A 23,183-nucleotide genomic window follows, 5' to 3' on the forward strand; every position below is an offset into this window, starting at 1 on the left:
TTGGGAGGCTGAGGCACAAGAATTGCTTGAACCCAGGAGGTGGAGGCTGCAGTGAGCCGAGATCGCGCCATTGCACTCCAGCCTCGGCAACAAGAGCGAAACTCCGTCTCAAAAAAAAAAAAGAGTTTTACAGGGCAAGGCTGGGAGCTTAGCTAGTGCAGCCTGATTAGGGCACAAGATCAGACAGTCCTCAGTGCCAGACAGTGCATGCATGTGTGTGCGTGAATATGTATATTTAGATCTGATCAATTGTGGATTTATTCACAGCACAGCAAAGTGCCCGGGCCCCCACCCTTCTTGGCTTTCCTGACTCTAAGTCATTATCCACCCACCCTATAAATGCCTCAGGGGCACCATTTCAATATGTGGGTCCCGTGTCACATTTCTGTTACCTGTATTTCCATTTTCATGTTTTTTTTGTGGGGGGGGTACAGGGAAAAGGGTTGGTCATCTGAGGCAGGAAGGTACTCAGTGGCTGGAGTGGCTCCAGCTTTGAGGACAGAGACCCCAACGCAAGGAGTGGCCTTCATTATGGCCAGGTAAGGTTAGTACCTACTGGGAGAAACTGACACCGTAGATACTGCATTAGGGAGAGAGAATTCCCACTGGAAGAGTTTCACTCCAACTGTGATCTCTGTGGATGCATCTTTTCCCTTGGGAGATATGGGCATCAAAAACCTTACCTACATATTTGGCTCCATGTTCAAAGTCTATAGGGTATCAGATAAGTCTGGTGACCTCTCGAGACCTCAGTCTCCTCATCTGTGGGATTATGTTCAGGCTGCTGGCCTCTGAATCCCTTCCAGCTTTGACATTCCACATTCCACCTGCTTCTTAAGTAGTCAAGGTCTTAGGAGAACCTAAGGATACAATAGGACGATTCTTTGTAGCAGTGAAGTGTGTGATCTGGTGACTCAGAAGAGCTGGTAGAGCCAGGAAATTAGGTGGAGGTGGTTTTATTGCAGGCTTTATAGATGAAAAGAGTCCCTGATCTTGTGACTCGGCCCATGTGGCACACTGTGCCAAACGGAATCTTCCTGGCCTAGCTGTGCTTATTCGCTGGGCGTCCTTGGCCAGTCCACGTTTTCACCTCCCTGGATGGGAGTTCTCTCGTCTCTCAGGACCACTCTTATCTCCAGATGCCACACAGAAATTCCTGGAGGATTGGCTGGGCGTGGTGGCTCACACCTATAATCCCGGCACTTTGGGAGGCCGAGGTGAGTGGATCACCTGAGGTCAGGAATTCAACACCAGCCTGGGCAATCAGGTGAAACCCCGTCTACTAAAAATACAAAAATTAGCCCGGCGTGGTGGCGCGTGTGTAATCCCAGCTACTCAGGAGGCTGAGGCAGGAGAATCGCTTGAGGCGGGCAGAGGTTGCAATGAGCTGAGATCACGCCACTGCGCTGGGCTACAGAGCGAGACTCCGTCTCAAAAAGAAGAAAAAAAAGAAAAAGAAATTCCTAGAGGATTTCCAGGGGTTCCTGTGTTTGAGCAGAAAAGGCTCCTGATTATTGAGCTCCCCAAGTTAATGGAAGTTCTGGGTTTGGCCAGAACATTAAGGGAATTTTACTTGAGGAAATAGTGTCTTTCAGGCTTTTGTTGCCAGGAGAGCACTTGTGGGGCCGGGGGCGGGTGGCACGGGGGTAGTAAACAGGTTTAGGATGCAGAGCTTTGAAAAGCATGGAACTTGGAGTTGTTCAGACCAGAGTCCAGGTTCCACCTCTGGAGGCAAGACACTTGCTCTTGGGAGCCTCCGCTTTCTTATCTGCAAATGGGGATCATAGCCCTTCCTCCCTCCTAGGGCTATGGTGCAGATTCAATGAGATGATGTGGAGGTCGTCCTGGCATGTAGCACGCATTCCACGCATGGCAGCTCTTAGGATTATTTGTGCAAGTCAGGGAAAACAGAAAAACTGGAACCCACTGCCATTGTCGGCACACACACAAAGCAGATATGCTTCCTTTGACTCTCTGGTTGCTTTAGTTCTTTCTATGCGTGGTGGCCCTCGGGAGAACCGGCCCCTCTTGCTTGAAGGGCTCAGCCCCGGTGTGGACTTGGCAGCCAGTTCCCACGGGACTGGGCGGGGCCCCGAGGATTGGCCCTAATGCTGTTGCACACTCTCAATAAAGGATTTCCATGCTTTGGGAGCAAAGATGGCAAGTCGAAGGGCAGAGATGTGCCCGACAGCTGCTTGTGGAGACCCAGCAGAGAGAGGTGGGGGCGGGCTGTGCACATCCAGCATCTGAGGGACTCCTTGGTTGGACTGGGACTTAGGGCTAATGGGAGGCCTGAGCTGGCCTGAGCTGCCTCACTTGTGGCACAGACACAGAACCCAGGTTCCTGCTCCTCCCCCACTGTGTCATACAGCCCTACCTTCCTGCCCCAAGCTTGTGTGACACACACACACACACACACACACACGGAATCATTTGCAAGACCTGTGCTTTTCTCCTTGGCTGTAAAACAGGTGCAGGATGACTATAGTTAACTAGATCACGAAGTGTCAAATAACCCAGTTTGGGATTATGGGACTCCTCTCCCCCCTCCACTTCCTGCCATCTGCACCTTGATCCGAAAGTGGCAGGGAAAGGAGAGGTTGTGCAACTTGAAACATTAATTCTTTTGTGCCTCATTAGCAACTGCAGGGACAAAGGAAAGCATAGCTTCAGAGGAGGTTGACACAGACAGCTGAAATGACATTTGGGGATTATCTTCAGATTTCAGCAATCCTCCCTCCCTCCTTAACACAGAGAATGTAAGAGTGGAGAGTGCAGGGGCATTGGATTGCAGATGACCTAGGATGTGAGGGGACCGTCGTCCCGCCTGCCTCCTCATTTGTTCCTCCAGATGTGCAAGGGGCAGCAAAATGCTCCCTCTCCCCACCAGGAAAGGACGGCAGATTGGCCCGAGTTACATCCAGATGAGCAACAAGATTGTTTGTTCATGTGATTCAGCACATGTTTGTGTAGCGCTTATTGCGTGCTAGACGTGGGCCCTTGGGCTTGCTGTTTGATGGGAAGTTGACAATAAACAAAGAAGAGAGAGATTGATCATCAATGAATTTAAATAGTTTTTATGATTCTCTTGATGAAAACCGGGAGGGTGGGCATTTAAATTTTTTTAATTTAAATATCTTGGCCGGGTGCGGTGACTCACGCCTGTAATCCCAACACTTTGGGAGGCCGAGGCGGGCGGATCACCTGAGGTTGGGAGTTTCTCCATGTTGAAACGGGGTTTCTCCATGTTGGTCCACCGTGCTCGGCCAGGCTCACCTTTTAAGAAGCCACAGATGAGGAGAAGATACTTGCACATCCCACATCTGAGGGAGGACTTGAATCCCAAATACGTAAACAACTCTCAAAGAAAAGAAGAAAAAGGAAGATAATGACGGATTGTGGCGAGTTACATGGAGGAAAGCAGCTGGGTGGAAGGAGAGAGTAACTGGTCAAGCTGCACTACGAGGTGGCCCTGGAGGGGCTTCCTGCGAACAGGACATCTGAGATGAGACCTGGGACTTGGGGAGAAAACATCCACGAGGAAGCTGAGGGAAGAACATTCCAGGAAGAAGCAAAGTCTGGAAACAGGAAAGGGCTTGGTGGGCCCTTGGTCAGAAGAGAAGAGAGGGAGAAAGGGGTGGGTAGTTAGCTCCTTGGTGTCTGAAGAGGAGGTAGGTTCCATACTCAGCACTGGAAGGCTGGAAGGAGAAAAGTGATCTGACTGATGTATCATGCTCACTACTTTTTTTTTTTTTTTTTTTTAGACGGAGTTTTGCTCTGTCACCCAGGCTGGAGTGCAATGGCACGACCTCAGCTCACCACAACCTCCACCTCACAGGTTCAAGCAATTCTCCTGCCTCAGCCTCCCGAGTAGCTTGGATTACAGACATGCACCACCACACCCGGCTAATTTTGTATTTTTAGTAGAAACGGGGTTTATCCTTGTTGGTCAGGCTAGTCTCGAACTCCTGACCTCAGGTGATCCACCCACCTCGGCCTCCCAAAGTGCTGAGATTACAGGTGTGAGCCACCACCCCTGGCCAGGCTCACCTTTTAAGAAGCTCCTTCTGTAAGACAAGCTACAGATGAGAAGATACTTGCACATCCCACATCTGATGGAGGACTTGAATCCCAAATATGTAAACAACTCTCAAAATTCAACAACAAGGAACAAACAACCCAATTAAACATGGACAAAACGCTTGAACGGAAACATCGTCAAAGACGGGCAGATCACAAATAAATACACGGAACGCCCTTAGTCATTAGGGAACTGCAGGTGAAAACCACCATGAGGGTCGGGCGCGGTGGCTCATGCCTGTAATCCCAGCACTTTGGGAGGCCAAGGGTGGTGGATCACCTGAGGTCAGGAGGCTGAGGCAGGAGAATCACTTGAACCCGGGAGGCGGAGGTTGCAGTGAGCCGAGATCACGCCATTGCACTCCAGCCTGGGCAACAAGAGTGAAACTACATCTCAAAAAAAAAAAAAAAGGAATTTATGCACATGGTAAAAACCCATTCACCAAAAAAGTGAATTTTATTCTATGCAAATTAAATAATAGCAATAAGAAGAAACTCCTTCCCTAGGGCTCTCTGACACTGCGTCTTTGGGCCTCCTTGTTCCCCATCTCCCATACCTCAAAGCTCTGAACTCACTCAGAGACCAGTCTCTCTGGGTCAGCACTCCCTCCCCTCCCCTGGCCTCTCTGTCTGCCCTGCCTCCAAAAGCTCTGCCTGTCTGGTGTCTTCGCTGCCACGTTACATTAGGTCCCCTCCATTCCAGAGTGCCCTGCTGGCTTTCCCGTGTTTCTTCTCTTGGTTGCTGATCCTTCACCCCTGTTTTGGGGAGTGGGGAAGAAATGGGTGCCTGGACACCTCTTTGTGCCTGATATCATCTTTCCAGTGTCACCTCTAGTGGGGGTCCCACCAGGCTTCCCCCAAGAGGCCTGACACCCACAAGAGATGGGGACCTGGGGAGCCTCTGGATCCTGCTTTTCTCTGAACATGCTGGCCCTTGCTCTCTCTGCGGACTGTCCTCACTACACCAAGCATGCTGCTGCGGTCGCCCTCCCTGAGCTCCACAGCAGCCAGAGAGCAGCCAGGCCCACGCATTGGGACCTGTCCACAGGGCCCCATCCACCCCTACTTTCTTTGTGGATCGTGTCTACCTATGCAGACTGGTCCTACTCAAAGCAGAGAAGACCGTCTCCCCCCAACCCAGGAGGGCCATAGGCAGGTGCAGCCCTTGGAGTCACATGGAGCCTCACAGTAGGCTCCAGGGATCAGTCCTCCCTGGGGAAACTTGACAAGATTTCCACATTCACTGCTGGGGCAATGTCCCGGGATTCAGGGCAGGGTGGTTTATCTGTAGGTTGTGTTCCTCTGTCCCTTGGAAGTCTTGTGAGGATGAGGAAGGGAGTTTCCCATCAGACTTTGGGAGGGATGCCTTCAGCACCTGCTGTGTGAGCCTTTTCTTCTTCTGGACTGGAACAGGGCATCTCCTGCATGCTGTACAGGTGAGGAGGGGGCTGCTGAGGGGGCAGGACTCCTGGCAGAATCTCTTATGCAGGGCTCCCTTCTCTGAGCCCGTGCCAGCCTTCCGAGGGCTGTTAGGACCTGCAGCACTTCCTGCTCAAGGCCTCAGCCAGTACCCTTTTGAGAACAGCCCTCAGATGGTCTGTGAGCCGTGAGACCTGTTGAGAATCAGAGCCAGCAGGGGCTCTAGAGATCACGGAAGCCGAGAGCTGCTCTGCTGGCCTGCAGGGGCTTTGGGGGCCCTCAGAGACATGGCCTACCATGGAGAAGGTTTTCCTCCTCCCACAAAGGTGGTGACTTCCACAGGGAGCCAGGGGATGAAAGAGTTCATTGGTGGAGTGGTGGGGCAGTCTTCCTTCTCATGAGTACAGGACAGGCCTGGGAGGGTTCTGGAGAAGAAGATGCTTACCTGAGGCTCCACACAGGTGTGTTAGTCAGCACAGGCTGCAGAGTGCCTCAGACTGATTGGCTTAAACAACAGAAGTTTATGTCTCATAGTTCTGGAGGGTGGAAGTCCAAGACCAAGGTGTCAGCAGGGCTGGTTTTGTTCCGAGAAACATCTGCTCCAGGCCTCTCTCCTTGGTTTGCAAATGACCGTCTTCTCCCTGTGTCTTCACACGGTCTTTCCACTGCACTCATCTGTGTCCTGATGCCCTCTTCTAAGAAGGACACCAGTCATGTTGGATCAGGGTCCACCCCAGTGACCTCACTTTAAATTAATCAGCTCTTTAAAGCCCCTATTTCCAAATACATCCCACTTTGAGGTACTGGGGATTAGGGCTCCCACATCAGCATGTGTGTGGCAGGGAGGACACAGTTTAGCCCATAGCACAAGGTCAGGCCAGAAGCTGAACTTCAAGACTGGCCAGAGGCCTGGGTGGTGGCCGTGGTGGTATCTGAAGCGAGGGTGGAGGCTGGGGCTGTCCTGTCTTCCCTGCCCTACCTGAAGCTGCTCCAGAGGGGCGCATGCCAAGCTGGCTTTCCTGTCCTCCATGGGCACATGGCCTTGGACTGCTGCCATTTGAAGATTCTACCCGACCCCAAGAGTCCCTGGAGCCAGAGTCCTCAGGAAAAGCAGCCAGACCTCTGGATAGGAGCCCAGGACAGACTTCGGGAAAGCCTCAGCATGTGCTTCAGTGGAGAGGGTGCCAGGCTCAGGAGTACGTGTCCTCCCTGGCAGAGCCCAGGAGCCTCAGTGATCCCTTCAGAGAGTGTCAGAGGGAGCAAGGAGAGGCAGCTACTTGGGCACAAGAAGCTGAGGATGAGAAGCACCTGCCATCCAGGTCAGCTTTGCCAGGGCTCTCAGAAGTCCCTAGGTACCCCCTCTCTTCACCGACAAACCAAATCTCAATAAGATTCTGACACCATGCAGGTGGGTGCTGGTGCAGGCAGGGCCAGCAGTAGGGGTGTACGGAAGGCCTGCTGTGCCCTGCAACAGGAGCCCTTTCCCCTGGTCTCTTGCCAAGACACTGAGGAACGGCAGCAGGAGGGGCAATAGTCAAAGGGTGGGCACTGCCACCCTGGTTCCTTTGGACCCAGCAGTTAGACAAAAACCGTAGCCTGTTAAGTTGTAAGTCGCTTCAGTGGGACTTTAGAGGGAGACCCCCATCCTTACAGATGAGCCACCGGTGGTCCAGAGAGAGAAAGGCACTAACCCAGGCTCACTGGGAGGGTGAGGGCCAGACCGGGATCCCCTCTTACCTGTCTGAAAGCACCTGGGTCACCTGAGCTGTCTGTCCCTGTCTCATGACCCAGAGCAAGAACCGCCTGGGTTCTCTGCTTCACTGGGAAGCTCTCCAGCCTGCCGTGTTCATGGGAAACCTGATCCTGCCGCATTCTCAGGGACCTGGGCTTCCGTCTGGCCTCACCTTTCTCTTTATGGAAAAACTCCCCGGGTACATTGTTTCCCATGGCCAGGTGCTGCCTGCTCCAAGCACACGGGGTGACCTGCCATGGAAGGGATTGACCGACCTCTGAAAAAAGTGGCTGACTTCCAGGGACATGGGAGCCACCCAGCGGCTTCCTGTGGTGGAAGATATTCTGACCCAGACCACGTTCTCAGAGGAATTAGGGAGGCTCTGTCTTTGTCTCCTTCACCGGACCGCCCCCTCCCCTGCAAAGGAAAAGACCTCCACTCACCTAACTTCCACCTTCTCCCCAGCTCACTCCACACCTCCCCTTCCCTGCCTCGTGTGTGTCTGTATCTGTGTGTGTAGCTTTGTGGATCTGAGTATATGCCTGTGTGCGGGTGAGTTTGTAGATAAGAATCTGTGTGTTTGTGTGTCAGTGTGTGTAGATGAGAGAGAGGGAGGGACATTTAGCAGGAGTCTGCTTGTATCTGTGTGTTTCTGGGAATATGCGTGAGTCTCTCTGTGTTAGTAGGAACTTTTTTTTTTTTTTTTTTTGAGATGGAGTCTTGCTCTGTCGCCCAGGCTGGAGTGCAGTGGTGCAATCTCGGCTCACTGCAAGCTCCGCCTCCCGGGTTCACGCCATTCTCCTGCCTCAGCCTCCTGAGTAGCTGGGACTACAGCTGCCTGCCACCACGCTCGGCTAATTTTTTGTATTTTTAGTAGAGACGGGGTTTCACCGTGTTAGCCAGGATGGTCTCGATCTCCTGACCTCGTGACCCGCCCACCTGGGCCTCCCAAAGTGCTGGGATTGTAGGTGTGAGCCACCATGTCCGGCCTAGTAGGCACTTTGATGTGTCTGTGTCTGTGTGTATTTCAGGGTCAAGGGGCTACAGCGAGGTGACTTTGACCTTCTCTTCCTCAGGGCCAGGGCCTGACCCTTCCCTTGGCCTCAGCCAGTCAGATTCTCCCTTTCCAGGCCACAGTGTGGCATTGTCATCTGTCAACTCTGCCTACACCTTGAAACTCACCCTTTGCACAGAGAATGGGGGCCATCTCAATTAGTGAATTTTTAGGAAAAGTTCTTACTTTGGGGTCCTTTGGCTGGGGATTGAGAATGAATTCCAGGCACGTCTGTTAGGATTGCATTGGGTACAGGTAACAGAAAACCCACTTCGTATTGTAAGACAGGAGCTTATTTCTCCTTGCAGAACAAGAAATACAAAGGGGGCCGTTTAGAAAGGGTGGTTCCCTCAGAGGTCCAGGCCCTTTCTACCTCTCTGCACAGCCCCCGGTCTTCTCCTGCAGTTTTCTTTGCCGGTCCGTGGTCTCTTCTGTGCCGTCACGCACATTTCAGAGGGCTGTTGCGAGGACCAAGGGATTCGACGCGTATGAGAGAGTGTGGATATGCTAAGGAATTTGCAGGAGTTGCACGGGGCGGCTACTGCTGAAGAATACTCTGCCTTGGGCAGACCCTTTAGGACCCTGATTGCCTCCCTTCCTAGAACAATGATCTGCTGGTGTGGAAACACGAGTCAGCCTGTTGCCTCCATACACCAGACAGATAGGGCAGATTCTTGCAAAATCTTAGGAGAGCGATTTGGAGTGATTTGGAAATGGTTTGGTCCTTTTGGAGGAGGAACACATCAGCAGCAAGCATCAGCTTGTGTTGAACCAAAGGGTGGGCCCTTAGGAAGTACCTGCTGCTCACAGCCGATACAGTGGCCCTGCCGTTACCCAGGACGGCCCTCACTCCGCCAGACCTCAGCTGGTGCCAGCCCAGGCAGCTGAGCAGGTCACCAGCTGTCAGGGGCCGTGGGGCAGAACAATGCGCCATCCTGGCTCCACCCAGAGTCCGCTCTGGGTTGGCCGCTGCCAAGATAAAGACCACCTGGGCCAATGGTGGTGTCCACGTGTGACTTGGCTCTGAACGTGCAGTGACCAAGCAAGCTTTGGTGACCTCTCTTCAGCCAAGTCCAAGGATCCAGAAGTTACTGGTCCACAGCTGTGTTCCATCAGCTCAGAGGGGAGAATGTCTTGGCATGAATCTTAGGATTACCAGCTGGCTAAGGGAGGTCAGCTGGCCTGAGCCCCTGATGCTCACACCTTGCATCAGGGGCTTCGAAGGCGGTAGGAGCCTGTGCTGTGGCCCTTTGCTTTCGCACGGCCGACTTCGAGGCACTGCCCATGCTCCATCTCCCATCCTACCACGGACGAATTGAAGAGGCCATAGGGAAAGGTCAGAGGCCATTTCCAGCCTCCCCTTCTCCCCTCCTCCTCCTCTGCACGCCTCCATGGGCCGTCAAGGCTGGATCTTTTCTTACTGTTGAGTGAAAAAGACAACAGAGAATGAACTTGAATTTAGGGTACATCTGAAAAGACGATTACCTAACAAAAGGCATTACTTCTGGCTGGGCACGGTGGCTTATGCCTGTAATCCCAGCACTTTGAGAGGCCGAGGCGGGCAGATCACCTGAGGTCAGGAGTTCGAGACCAGCCTGCCCAACGTAGTGAAACCCTGCCTCTACTGAAAATACAAAAAAATTAGCCAAATTAGCCAGGCGTGATGGTGGGCACCTGTAATCCCAGCTACTCGGGAAGCTGAGGCAGGTGAATGGTTTGAACCCAAGAGGTAGAGGTTGCAGTGAGCCGAGATCATGCCATTGCCCTCTAGCCTGGGCAACAAGAGTGAAACTCCATCTCAAAAGAAAAAAAAAAAAAGGCCTTCTATCTATGAGAAGTAGTAGCGAGACTGGAGCAGTTCCATCTGCCTCACAGGCAGGGAGCCCTGTAGGCTGCCCCTGTGCCAGGGCCTGTGCCCCCACCCTCCTCCCACCTGACGGGGGCACCCCCAGTCCCAGAACCATCACTCCAAGTGATTCCAGGAGCTTTTGCATGTCCAAACACAACTTCAACAGTTCCTCACATTCTTCTCCTTTCCACTTTCTTCCCTCCCTCCTCTTCCTAATTATCCTCATTGGCCACTCCTGGGCCCGAGGCCAGCTGGGCTGGGAGAGGCCACGTTTTGAGCCACGGACTCCCGTGCTCACGCCCAGCAGTGCTTGCTGGGAAGTTCTAATCTGGCTCCTTTAAACTGCTCTCACCTGCGTTCTTGGTTTTTTTTCCTCCTTTTGGAGGAGGAACACGTTAGCAGCTACCAGGGGACACCTGGAATTGCTGCAGGACGCCTTGCTGCAGACGACTCCCTACCTCCAGCCTCCTGGGCGGGGTGTGGGCAGGACATTTGCCTCCTTCCTTTGGTCTTCTCCTTCCCCACCGCTCTGAGGTCACCGCCTAGCTTCAGGGAGGCAGGACTTAGCAGGGAACGCTGGCGTCCTGTGTCTACAGGTATAGCTGTTCTATGCCCGGAGCATGTCTGTTGGCGGGACATCCTCCTGAGGTCCTGTGGCTACTCTCTTACTGGAATTGGCTCCTTAGGACACAGCAACAGAGCCTCCGTGAAGCATGACGGGGTGGGCAACCCTACCTCTCCACCCTTTCAAGCCCAGGAGGAAGGTGGGGGGCCCTGCTCTGTGGAGCCGTAGTTGCTGGCCTGAGAATCCCAGCCTTGCTTCACCTCCCAGCCTGGCTGTTCCCTTCCTGTGAGGCTCTGGGCGTTTCCTTTACCTCTCCTGTCTTTGCACATTTAATCAAGCCTTTAAACTAAATGATCACTGTGACCCTTTCTAGTGCTACAGTGTATGGGTTTTGTGATTCAGAAGGCTGCCTTGGCTGCCTGACTGCATAGCAGGTTCAGGGGTGGGGGGCAGCAGCTGGGGGAGCCACCCCTCCTTGTGACTCCCTTTAACCTGGCAAACCCCACTCCTTCCACACCCTGGGTCGGCAAGAGAACTTGGGGGCGGGGAGCTGGTTGAGGACAGAGTGAAAACGCATAGGCTGACCCTGTCAAGGGAAGGTGTACCCTCAAATCCTGACTCCTCCACCCAGGTGCGATCAGGGCTGCGGGCTCTGCCTTCCCCAGAAAGTATTTGAAAGCCTTCTTCCTGGGCTTCCAAAGGGCTCCCGCACTTCACTTTCCTGCTGCCAAAGCAGTCTCTTCAGGTCGGTCCATTTTAGTTTTCAGTCCCCGTTTCCAGGTAGGCGGGTGGCCAGTGTCAGAGCTTCCGGAGTGCGTTTGGGCTTGGCTGGGCCTGCTCTCCCTTGCTGCTCTTCCTCTAGGGCAGGGTCCATGGAGGCACCCCTGGGTAGAGAGGGCTCTGGGGGGGATGCACTGGCCCCTTCCCCCTTGTCTGACCCTCCCATTTTGTGTTCTCTGCAGCCTGTGATTGCCACCCCGTGGGTGCCGCTGGCAAAACCTGCAACCAGACCACCGGCCAGTGTCCCTGTAAGGACGGCGTGACGGGTATCACCTGCAACCGCTGCGCCAAAGGCTACCAGCAGAGCCGCTCACCCATCGCCCCCTGCATAAGTATGTTTGGGACACCAGCTTTTCAAGTCTCTGGCTTTGTGGGAGGACAGTGAGCTTTTGAGGATGCTGGTCACTGACGTTCAGTGGGTTCTTTTATTTTTGAGATGGAGTCTCACTCTGTTGCCCAGGCTGGAGTGCAGTGGCATGATCTCAGTTCACTGCAACCTCTGCCTCCCGGGTTCAAGTGATTCTCCTGCCTCAGCCTCCCAGATTCAAGTGATTCTCCTGCCTCAGCCTCCCAGATTCAAGTGATTCTCCTGCCTCAGCCTCCCGAGTTGCTGGAATTACAGGTGCATGCCTCCCTACCCCGCTTATTTTTGTCTTTATTTTAATAGAGTATGGGATTTTGCCATGTTGGCCAGGCTGGTCTTGAACTCCTGACCTCAGGTGATCCGCCCACCTTGGCCTCCCAAAGTGCTGGGATTACAGGCATGAGCCACCGTGCCTGGCCCGTTCAGTGGGTTCTGTCGTCAATGTGCATTCCTGCATTCATGGTCTCATGCTCATTGAGTCCACGTGGGAGACACCCCCCCCCCAAGCTCATAGAAGTTCTTACAGAAGCCACTGGGGGCTCAGCAGAGCCAGCCTGTCTGAGGCTGTCTATCCTGACAAACACTGGGTCTCCTGTTTCTGAAGGAAATCAAGCCGCTGTCCTCAGCATTGGCCCCATTCTCACTGTCCACCTGGACCCTGAATCTGGGGTGGGTCCATTCCAGGCGTGCTGCTGTCACTATTGCCGGAATGTCGGCTTTCCCTCTGCCCCTGGTGGGTTCAGAACAGAAAGGACGGACAGCCCAGAGCCTTCGAGAGAAGCTAGGCAGGGCTTCCATGCACCGCACCTGTGGCCCTAATGAAGGATGATAGCAACCCTGGGACGTTCCACACAGCTGTTCTCAGGGGCTCGCTAATAGCAAATGACCAGGATCCACACCTCGGTAGAGGGGGCTCAGCACCCATCCAGGGCAGCGCAGGTTGAAATGGTTTCACAACAACCTCCAATTGTCAGCCTCACAGTTTGTCAGAATCCTTCTGTCCATCCACATTCTGCAAGGTGAACAGTTTTAGAAAGCTGGGAGGCGATCTGGGGTTCGGAAAACATGGGGGCGGGGAACTGAGGTCTTCTTCAGGGAGTTAGGCGTTCTCAGGTTGCTCAGAAATGGTTAGAACCAACATTTCCAATCCCCAAGTGGAAAGATCAAGCCTAGACATGAGAGCTGGCGTTTCTGAATCAGAGGCGGAACCCTTGCGAACTCTCACTTCCCAGCCTGTGCCTTCTCCCCTCCTCTCACAAAGGGCGGGCTGATGCCTGGTGAGAGCATTGCTCCCTACCGGGCAACCTGGGGCTCCATCCTGGAATTTTCGCGTGCTCTTTCCAAGGGAAGAGCTGCAGGTCCCAGACAGTGCCTGAGGGACTCGTGCCCTGTTTTGTCCCAGTTTGCGTAGCCATGGGCCCTGCGTGGGCGTCCCAGAGCCAGGCCGACCTCACGCGCTGAGGTTGGTGGTCACAGTGGTTCTGCGGCCATTGGCTTTGGCTCCATTTGTAGACTTGTGAGATTAGACTGGACCATTCAGATGTTGCCTCCGGGATGTTTCTGCTGGGACCAGGTGGCTTTTTAGGTCCAGCTTCCTAATCACCCATTGTGACAGGGCACCTATGGGTTGTTGTTGCTAATACAGTTGCCTGAGGTCAAGATTTGACCCCGTATTGAGGGCTGTGTCGCCCACTTGTCCTTCCTAAAGGAGCAGAGGATGCCTCCGGTGCCTCTCAGATTTGCCTCCCGGCCTGAGTAGGCCATGTCCCTCCACCAAGCCTCAAGTCCTAGCTCATCTAGAATCTGGGAGTCAGAGTTTACCGCAAAGAGTCAGACGGTGGCTACAGTCAGTGGGGTTCGTGGTCACTCACCAGGGGAAGTGAGTCCCTTCCTCTTAGGGACTTCTGGTCCATGGTTTGGCGTTGTCCAGAAAGAGGAAGCCTGAGCTTCAGTGCCAGGCTGCTGAACCGATGAACAGTGGGGACTGGATGAACCTCCTCTCCTTTCTTGAGCACAGGGTGGGGTCCGGCAGGTAGTAGGAACCAACTGCTTTTTAAATGTTTATTATTATATGTACTTTTTGAGACGGGATCTTGCTCTGTTGCCCAGGCTGGAGTGCACTGGTACTATCATAGCTCACTGCAACCTCAAACTCCTGGGCTCCAGGGATCCTCCTGCCTCAGCCTCCTGAGTGGCTGGGACTACAGGTGCGTGCCACCACGCCTGGCTAATTTGTTTTATTTTTTGTAGAGGCAAAGTCTTGCTTTGTTGGCCAGGCTGGTTGCAAACTCCTGGTTTCAAGCCATCCTCCCACCCTGGGCCCCCAACGTGTTGAGATGACAGATGTGAGCCCCTGCACCTGGCCAAATTGCTGTATTAGATAGAGGATAATCAACACGAAGCACACAAGCTTTTATGAGGCCCTTGGATCTGCACTCTTGGTCCCATGCTGCCCACTAAGAAAATGCCTTAGCACGTGAGAGGTGAGGCCGCCGGAACCTGGGCCGTGCTGCCAACACTTCTCTGCATGTGGGAGAAACCTTTTCCTCTGGGCAGGTTCCCAGCGCCTTGCGTGCCGTCCTGCCATGGCTCCTTCTCCACCTGTAAGTTGAGCTTAGAGATGAGCAGGGCCCAGTAGCCACATCACCATGAGGAGAGTGGCCTGGGGGAAACCCCTCTCCGCCCCTCCAGGGGTGGAGCTGAGTTGATGTCAGGCCCGGGGGTGGGGGCAAGGCCAGGCTCTGTGTTGCCGCCTCCCTCCTGCCTTCACGCCCCCCTGCTAGGCGAAAGGAAAAAAACACCACCTGCCCAGGATGCCGCTGCTGATTTCTGTTCCTCTGACTTTTCTTGAGCCAGGGAATGGGAAATGGAGGGGAGGGTCCCAGGAAGTTGGGAGGAGTCTGTGCTGGGCTCATTCTAAAGTCAAAAAATCATGTCTTCTTACCTTGTTTTCTCTCCACCATCCCCCTCCCCTCGCTCCTGTCTTGAACCTCACAAAGAGATCCCCGTAGCGCCACCGACGACCGCAGCCAGCAGCGTGGAGGAGCCTGAAGGTAAACTGCCCCCTTCGCTTCTAATTTCCCACTCTTGCTGTGTGGCGGGGTGGTGGGGTGGGTTAACAGGGAAGGGGCGTTCAGAAGCCCAGACTCCTCTAACTGCTATCTGGGGTCTGCTCCGAATGACTGGCACCCCTGGGTTGCACTGAAGAAGCTGGAGCTACAGGACGCTATGTTGTGACTTTGCCTCTGAGAATCAAATGGAGGAGATTTTAATGGTACCTCTCTCCCAAGCCTGGAACCCTAAAAACTGAGCTCCTTGTCTTTGTCCACCAGCTGCCCATCAGCCCAGCACCTTCCAAGCTGAGGGCCTGTCACTCCTTCCTGGGGCTGCAGAGAAGGAAGGAGCCAGGTGCTGGGGATACAGAAGGAGGCTTGGGCACAGGAGCACAGAAGCAGAATGCAGGGGGCCTGGGAGGTGGGCGTGGGGGAGAATCACATCTTCATTTTCATTCGCCTCCAACTGAAAATTTAGCATTTCCTCCACGGCAAAGAGAGGCCACAGACCGCAGCATGCGGCCGAGCCTGCACCTTGGTCACCAGCAGAAGTCACGGCGGTTTTCACATCACATTCTAGCTGCTGCAGATATCATAAATATTGTTCATGCTGGTTATTGCTTCTCAAAACGACAGAAGTTACTAGACCCGCTGCTAGATCCTGATTTATAATCGTTAATCAGGAAGCACTCGCGTAACGTAACCATACCATCCATCTGGTTCTTTAAAGATATTTGGGCAGCGGCATTTCAGGACTATTAATTTCCTTTGTAGACCTGTGTATTTTATTTTAGCATGGAGAAGTGTTTTTTTGAGGAAGGGTCCACAGGCTTCAACAGTCCTTGACACAAGAAAGGTTGCATAGCTCTGGCTTTGGGCACTCAGAGGGCACAGCCCTGCCGGATGCCCTGCTGAGAGCAGCCCAGGCCTGCACCCACAGTCCTGGTCCTGGGGTCACACAGGGCTTTTGTGTACTGGTCCTTGGGGTAGAAGAGGGCAGAAAGTGACAGTGAGGCACCCCAACATGGACATTCATGCTGGCGCTGGGGACCCTTTCCCTCCCCCAGAAAGGACTGTAGGGGAGGTATGGGGGAGCTTGCAAACCCATGTGGCCGCCTGAGTATTTTAGGATACAGACTGGATTTTGGAGAGTATTGGCAGTGCACTGGAAACTTGAGAGAAGACAGATTCAGCACTTGTACAGGCATGGTCCACAAACAGCCAGCAAACAGGAAAGGACAGAAATGCATTTCAGGGAATGCCAGAGGCAGCGCGGGGAAAGCCAGAGACAGTTCTGTCTTGCGTTGTTTGCAGAGCCTTCAGGGGCCTTGGGTTGAGCCCCACGCAGGGGAAATGGCGAAGAGAAGGGATTGAAGGAAGCGGCATGACAGGGAGACTAGATGACAGAGCTAAGGAGGAAGCTGTCTCTGTCACAGCACATTTCAAAGGAACATCCTCAATTAGTTCAGCTCTAGGGGAGAGCAGTTTTGAAGGTAGAAGAGACTTAAATAGAACTTCGATTCTTGCTCTCCTTGATGTGACATTCGTCCTTGCCTAACTGAGACTTACCTGGACAAGATCTTAAGGCTGTGCACACTGCAGGGGACTGAGGCTTCTGAGCAGGGGCTGCGTCCACAGCTCATGCAAAAGCAAGACAGACCTTAAAGAGCTCTCTCCATCTCCATCTCTGTCTCTCACTCCCCCCATTTCTCTAGTCCTTGTAGCTTGACTCTGGGTTTCTCACAAACCCTTGACTTTGAGTTTTTCCCTTCCAAGTCAGAAACGGGCAAATGGGGAAAGGTGCGGAGGGGAGGGATGTCATGAGGTTTCCACATAGGCTGCAAGAAGCTGGTATAAAACTTCCAAGGTTCTTGGCTCAGCCAGACAAAAGATTCTGGAGCAGCTGCTTATAAATACTTGCAGCCTCCTCCTTTGAAATGTCTTCTTCGGGTTGTTTAACTTTTCAGACTGCTTGACTTTGTTACTGTTTATTTCCTTTCCTCATTCTGAACCTTTAAAAGTATGGTTTAAACTGAAGCGAGCAGTAAATAAACATCCTTATAAAGTATCTTCCTCAGAGAGAGGCTGAGTGAGCAGGTTGGAAGCCTGTAGCAATGTTTGTAGCTTTGACCAGACCCGCGCTGCCCTACTCTGGGGGTCCTGGGATACCCAGGGTGTCTGTCCCAGAGAATGTTCCAGAGAACCGGAACCATCTCTGGGACACAAGTGCTGGACCGTGGGGCCTCCCAGCACAGAGAGGCGGGGCGTGCCTTGTCTCAGCGGCTGAGACATTGCAGGCAGGAGGCCAGGAGGGCCCCCTGGGAAGCGGGGCCTGGGAGCTCAGCGCTCCCAAACCTGTCCACTCTTGCTGTGTTTGAACAGGGGAGGCCTCTGTGCGAGGCTGCCGGAGAAAAGCTTGTTTGCTTTTGCCTGCGTACCAGAGGAGAATTAATAAGCTGAGAATTTGTTGTGAAAGCTGATGGACATAACCTTCCCCTGAACTCATCCCCTTGAAGGGCCAGCTCACTCCCGGAATGTTCTTTACCTGCTCACAGAGCTAGCTGGTAAACCGTCATGGGCCAGGGAGACGAGGAACGTAGTGTCTGTGGGGCGGGGGATCTGCGGCCGGGGAGACCAGGAGGGAAACAAGGAGGAAGGAGAGAGAGACCACCCACTCAAGAAGGGCATGGTGCCCAAAGCTCCCCCGGCACTCACCTATTTATTGGTTGTAGAGACCTCAGCACTCAAGGATAAAACAGAGACACCTGCCTTCCCTCCCCAACCCGTTCCCTACCTATCAGCTCAAGGGGAGTTCTTGATTTGCAAATTGTTCGGTTTTGTGGTGGCCACTTGGTTTGGTGGGAGGAGACTGGTGTGGAGCCAGGAGACCAGGGGTTTGCCCTTCACTGACTCTAAGAACTTGGACAATGCAATGGCGTGTCCTTTCTGCCTTCTGGAAGAACGAAGGGGCGGACCCAGTGCTCCACAGGCCCTTCCCTCCCTGACTGGCTGTGGCAGCAGTGAGCTCCTCCTGCTGGGGTTTCCTCTTCAGAAGTGCCTGCTTGTTCTGGGTCCGCCCCCGAGGGTCCACTTCTCCCACATCCCAGGCAGAGGCCTGTGTGCGGGTGGAGGTGCTGGTAAATATTTAGCAACTGCCTGGGGCAGGGGGTGGGGCCAATGTGTAACATCTGCCACTTCCCTTGGTGTCAATACTCCCTCCCTGGCCGGTTTCTGGCTACCCAATGAGATGTCATTGAATGTGAAATTGGGAGAGGTGCATGATTGGCCCTCAGAGCCTATGGCAGCCAATTCTACCTCCCCACTGCCCACGGGCCTTGCAGCAGAAACACAGCAAAGAGGTCCAGAGGCAGGAAGGGCTGCCTTTGCTGGCCTCCTTGGTTTGAGGGATCACAGCTGCCTTTGAGTGGGAGCTGGACCCAGGGCTCTGGGGGTACAGGAGCATGGAGCTGGCCAACTTCTGAGCTCCCTCCACCTCCCACCAGGGATCCCAGGTCCTCTCTCCCAACCCTGTCTTCTGGAGGTGCTCACCCCATCGGGGCCTTACCTGGTGCCTTTGGCTAACTGCCTCAGCAGCCCCAGCCTGGGGTGGGCGTGGCTGCCAAGGGCACCCTTGCATATTACCTTGATGGTAGTCTGAAGGGAAACACCGCAGAGCCTGGCAGCCAAACTGCTCTGAGACGCTCCGCACTTAGGTGCTACCAGGCCTGTGTGGTGGGGGTGGGGGTTGACCTTAGAGAAGTCACATCCGGTGGCCTCTTCATGGAAGGAAGTTGGGTTTATGTAGACCTGCAACCTGGATAAGCATGGATTATTCTCTTGTTTAGGCTTTTGTTTACCAGGATAGGGAATTGGTTGGGTGAATACAGGAAAATGAGCTGATGGGACTTGACTGCGGTATTGACAAAGGGTTGTGGGGAGGGAGAAGAGGGAGAAAAGGGCACTAAAATGGGAGGCTGAGACCTGAGGGCTGCTTGATCCCTCTCTCGGATTCTTCGTCTGTGAAATGGGGTAATTGCAACCCTGCCACTAGGGCTGTTGTGAGGATTAAATGGGATGATCTCAGTAAAGCCTGTGACTCAGTGGACGGCCTGTTCAAAGTGCTCAATTAAAAAAAGACCAGTAAATTGACATGAAAAATACAAATGCCACAGTATAATGAGGGGTTGAGCCAGCTTCTTCATCCAGAAAGGTGGGATTGGGGTGGGAGTTGCTGGCGTGAGGACAGGTGTGGAAAGTCAGCTTGATTGGCTTTTGAAGACCTCAGGAAGTCACCAGTTGGACTGCCCAAGGCAGGGAGCAACTGAGGGAGCTGCATGGTGGGCTTGTCAGAGCCTTCCAGCAGCTCATGGTAGAGCCTGAACCAAGCAGAGAGGTAAGAACTAGAAACCAGTTAAAGGTCAAGAGCTTGACTTCATGATACCCAAAAGCTGGAAACAGCCCACCTGTCCATCGTGGGATGAACAGATACACAGAATGTGGCATATCTATACAGGGACTATTTAGCCATAAGAAGAAATGAATGGCCAGGTACGGTGGCTCACGCCCATAATCCCACCACTTTGGGAGGCTAAGGCGGATGGATTGCTTGAGCCCAGGAGTTTGAGTTTGAGACCAGCCTGGACAAAATACTGAAACCTCATCTCTCCAAAAAAAAAAAAAAAAAAAAATAGCCAGGCATGGTGATGTACGCCTGTAGTCCCAGCTACTCAGGAGGCTGAGGTGGGAGGATCACCTGAGCCCAGCAGGTTGAGGCTGCAGTGAGCCGTGATTGCACCACTGCACTCCAGCCTGGGTGACAGATCAAGACCATGTCTCAAGCAAAAGAAAAAAGAAATGAAGTTCTGACATGTGCTATAACACGGAAGAACCTTGAAAACATCATGCTGATTGAAATAAGCCAGACCCAAAGGCTGCGTATCATGATTCTGTGTATCTGTCCAGCATAAGCAAATCCAGAGACAGAAAGCAGATTAGGGGTTGCTAGGGACTGGGGAGCAGCTGTTTAATAGGTACAGGTTTTCCTTTTTGGGTGATGAAAAAGTTCTGGAACTTGATAGTGGTGATGAGTTGTACAGTGTTGTGAATGGACTTCATGCCATTGAATTGTACACTTAAAAATGTTAAACCTGGCTGGGTGCGGTGGCTCACGCCTGTAATCCCAGCACTGTGGGAAACCAAGCTGGACGGATCACCTGAGGTCAGGAATTCGAGACCAGCCTGACCAACACGGTGAAACTCCATCTCTACTAAAAGTACAAGATTAGCTGGGTGTGGTGGCGCACGCCTGTAATCCCAGCTACTTGGGAGGCTGAGGCAGGAGAATTGCTTGAACCTGGGAGGTGGAGGTTGCAGTGAGCTGAGATCACACCACTGGACTCCAGCCTGGGCAACAAGAGTAAAACTCCATTTCAAAAAAAAAAAAAAAAGTGCTAAATCTTATGTATATTTTGCCACAATTTAAAAAAAAAAAAAAAGTGCTTTGGGTCAGAGTCCAAGGGTAAAGTGAGTCTGATTTGTCTGGGGCTGGAGTGAGTGTCCTGGAGACAAGGCACTGGAGCATCGGCAGCAAGGGGGACGTGCTTGCCTTCCTGTTGCCTCACTCACTGGGAACCTTCGGAGGGGATGGCGGAAGTCCTCTGTTGTCTTCCAGCCCTTTAGCTGTGGGTGTATGGCTTCGAGTTCTGGCTACATAGCCTGAGCCTCTCCCCCCTTTCGGAAGCATCCGAGAAGGGTCTGGTTCCTTGAGTCCCAGGTAGGGAGGCTTCAGGGCTCTCAGTATAGCAGAAAGGGAGCTGTGGGGTCCACAGATAAGACCCCTGGCAGGAGCAGGGATCACTGGCTGTGCAGACAGCCCAGGCCGCTGGTCAAGAGGCCCAGTCATTGACCAAGGCACTGGTTTCAAAGAGTGGTATGAAATGGGATGTTAGGCTGTCCTGGGTTAGCCATTTAGATAAATGACCAGTGAAGTCATTAACACACCATCAGATTAGTATTATCCTGAGAGAAGACTGGACCAGACCCAGAATAAAAGATAAATGGATTCTGGCTCAGGGAAGAAGGAGACAACATTTATATACATAAGATGCTTGCTCTGTGGTAGGTACTGTTCCAAATGCTCTATATTATTAACCGTTTAATCATCTCTTCCACCCACGGAGCTAGGTACTGTCATCTCCCCATTTTACAGAGGAGCACACTGAGGCACAGAGATTGGCGAGCCCTAGCAGGCAGCATCACTGATTCCGGCCGTGGTTGCCCTGGTGCAGAGTCCGTGAGTGGTGCTGGCCACCATGCCATTCTCACAGAAGTTACGTTTTTGTTTGTTTTTTGAGACGAAGTTTCACTCTCTCACCCAGGCTGGAGTGCAGTGGCACAATCTCAGCTCACTGCAACCTCTGCCTTCTGGTTTCAAGCAATTCTTTTGCCTCAGCTTCCTGAGTAGCTGGGATTACGGGCATACGCCACCACGCCTGGCTAATTTTTGTATTTTTAGTAGAGATGGGGTTTCACCATGTTGGCCAGGCTGGTTTCGAACTCCTAACCTCATGATCTGCCTGCCTCAGCCTCTCAAAGTGCTGGGATTACAGGGGTGAGCCACCGTGTCCAGCCAAAGTTAGGTTGTTTGGTCAATTTTAGATTAAAAAAAAAAATCCTATGTGGTAACATCCTACTAGGAAAGAAGACAAACTCAAGTATCCCCTGAGGGGTGACCTGAAACCAAAGAGACATGGAGGGGGCAGCCAGTCAAAAGCCCCTGCTTTTTACAGGTGCCAGCTAAAGGGGTGCTGGTGAGTGTGGTTGGTTGGCGCGTGGAGCTGGCATGACCAGGCTTACAGGTGGTGAGCACTAGAGAGCAGTTAACAGAGCTCCGACCCTGGGGCCACAAGGTAGCCAGGGTGAGACCGGGCAGGCAAATCAGCTAATCCCAGAATGGGTGAGCGTAAAGAAACCCAAAGCCTCCACCCGCAAAGAATCAGCTGAAGGTTGTTAGAACTAAGAGAATTCTGCAAGGAGCCATTAAAAATGAACATGCAAAAGTCCGCGTGGCCTGTACTAAGTACTCAGTGAATGCATATCAATTTTATGATAATGGAAACAAAATCTCAACTAGAAAACCAGTAAAAATATGAAACAGACAGAAATGTAGCAATAAAGTACAGAATGTCTATAAAGAAAAGAACAAGACTTTTCCAAGGAACACTAAACACAAGAAAAGCAGGGTCTTGCCACATTCTGGGAAGGCAAGACCCAAAATTGTAAAGCTGTCAGTTCTCCCAGGAATAATCTGTATATTAGCATAATTCTGGTCAAAATCCCAATTACATGAAACACGATTCCTAAATTCAGCCAGAAAAATTAATGGGTGAGAATTGCCAATAATTTTTTTAAAAGAAGATTAATGGAGGGTGATTTGCCCTACCAGATATTTAAAGATATTGTAAACAGGATTATTTAAATGAGTGTAGTACTGGTGTAGGAATAGAGATCACTAATGCTGAGTAGAAAGTCTAGAAACAGGCCAGGTGCAGTGGCTCACACCTGCAATCCCAGCACTTTGGGAGGCTGAGGTAGGCAGATCACTTGAGGCCAGGAGTTTGAGACCAGCCTGGCCAAAATGGTGAAACCCCATCTCTACAAAAAATACAAAAATGAGCTGGACATGGTTTTTTGGTGCGCGCCTGTAGTCCCAGCTGTTTGGGAGGCTGAGGCATGAGAATTACTTGAACCCGGGAAGCGGAGGTTGCAGTGAGCTGAGATCACACCACTGCACTCCAGCCTGGGCAACAGAGCAAGACTGTGTCTAGAAAAAAAAAGTCTAGAAACATACTCAAGTGTAAACATAAGAACTTAGCATATGGTAAAGCTGTGACTGTGAGTGTGGAAAAGGATGATCAGTAAATTGTTCTGGGAAAACTGGCTATTTATTTTACAATAATAACAAAATATCTGTATATCACCAATGGATTAAAGATTTATATACTTTCAATATATAAGTCCTTAAATGTTTTAGAATAACATATAGAGGAATATCAATGTAATATTGATGTGAGGAAGGCCTTTTAGACATGATACAAATGTCAAAAAGCATAAAAGGAAAGATTTTGAATAAATAATAAGTGGAACCGGGCGCGGCTGTCTCTTATACACATCTAGATGTGTATAAGAGACAGGCCTCAGCCTCTCAAAGTGCTGGGATTACAGGGGTGAGCCACCGTGTCCAGCCAAAGTTAGGTTGTTTGGTCAATTTTAGATTAAAAAAAAAAAT

The 23,183-nt window shown here is 52.2% G+C and overlaps 1 protein-coding gene across 1 annotated transcript in view; it reads left to right on the forward strand.

Annotated features, from left to right (window-relative positions):
• Positions 1–23,183, forward strand: part of NTN1 (netrin 1) — a 300,896-nt gene that overhangs the window by 187,559 nt on the left and 90,154 nt on the right. Inside the window, exons 3-4 of the mRNA XM_011973151.1 lie at positions 11,662–11,811; positions 14,843–14,896. Of these exons, the coding sequence (XP_011828541.1) occupies positions 11,662–11,811; positions 14,843–14,896 (204 nt within the window). The remainder of the gene's footprint in view (positions 1–11,661; positions 11,812–14,842; positions 14,897–23,183) is intronic.

Source organism: Mandrillus leucophaeus, unplaced genomic scaffold (genome assembly GCF_000951045.1).
Source record: "Mandrillus leucophaeus isolate KB7577 unplaced genomic scaffold, Mleu.le_1.0 Scaffold135, whole genome shotgun sequence".
In the NCBI taxonomy this organism is placed as follows: Eukaryota; Metazoa; Chordata; class Mammalia; order Primates; family Cercopithecidae; genus Mandrillus; species Mandrillus leucophaeus.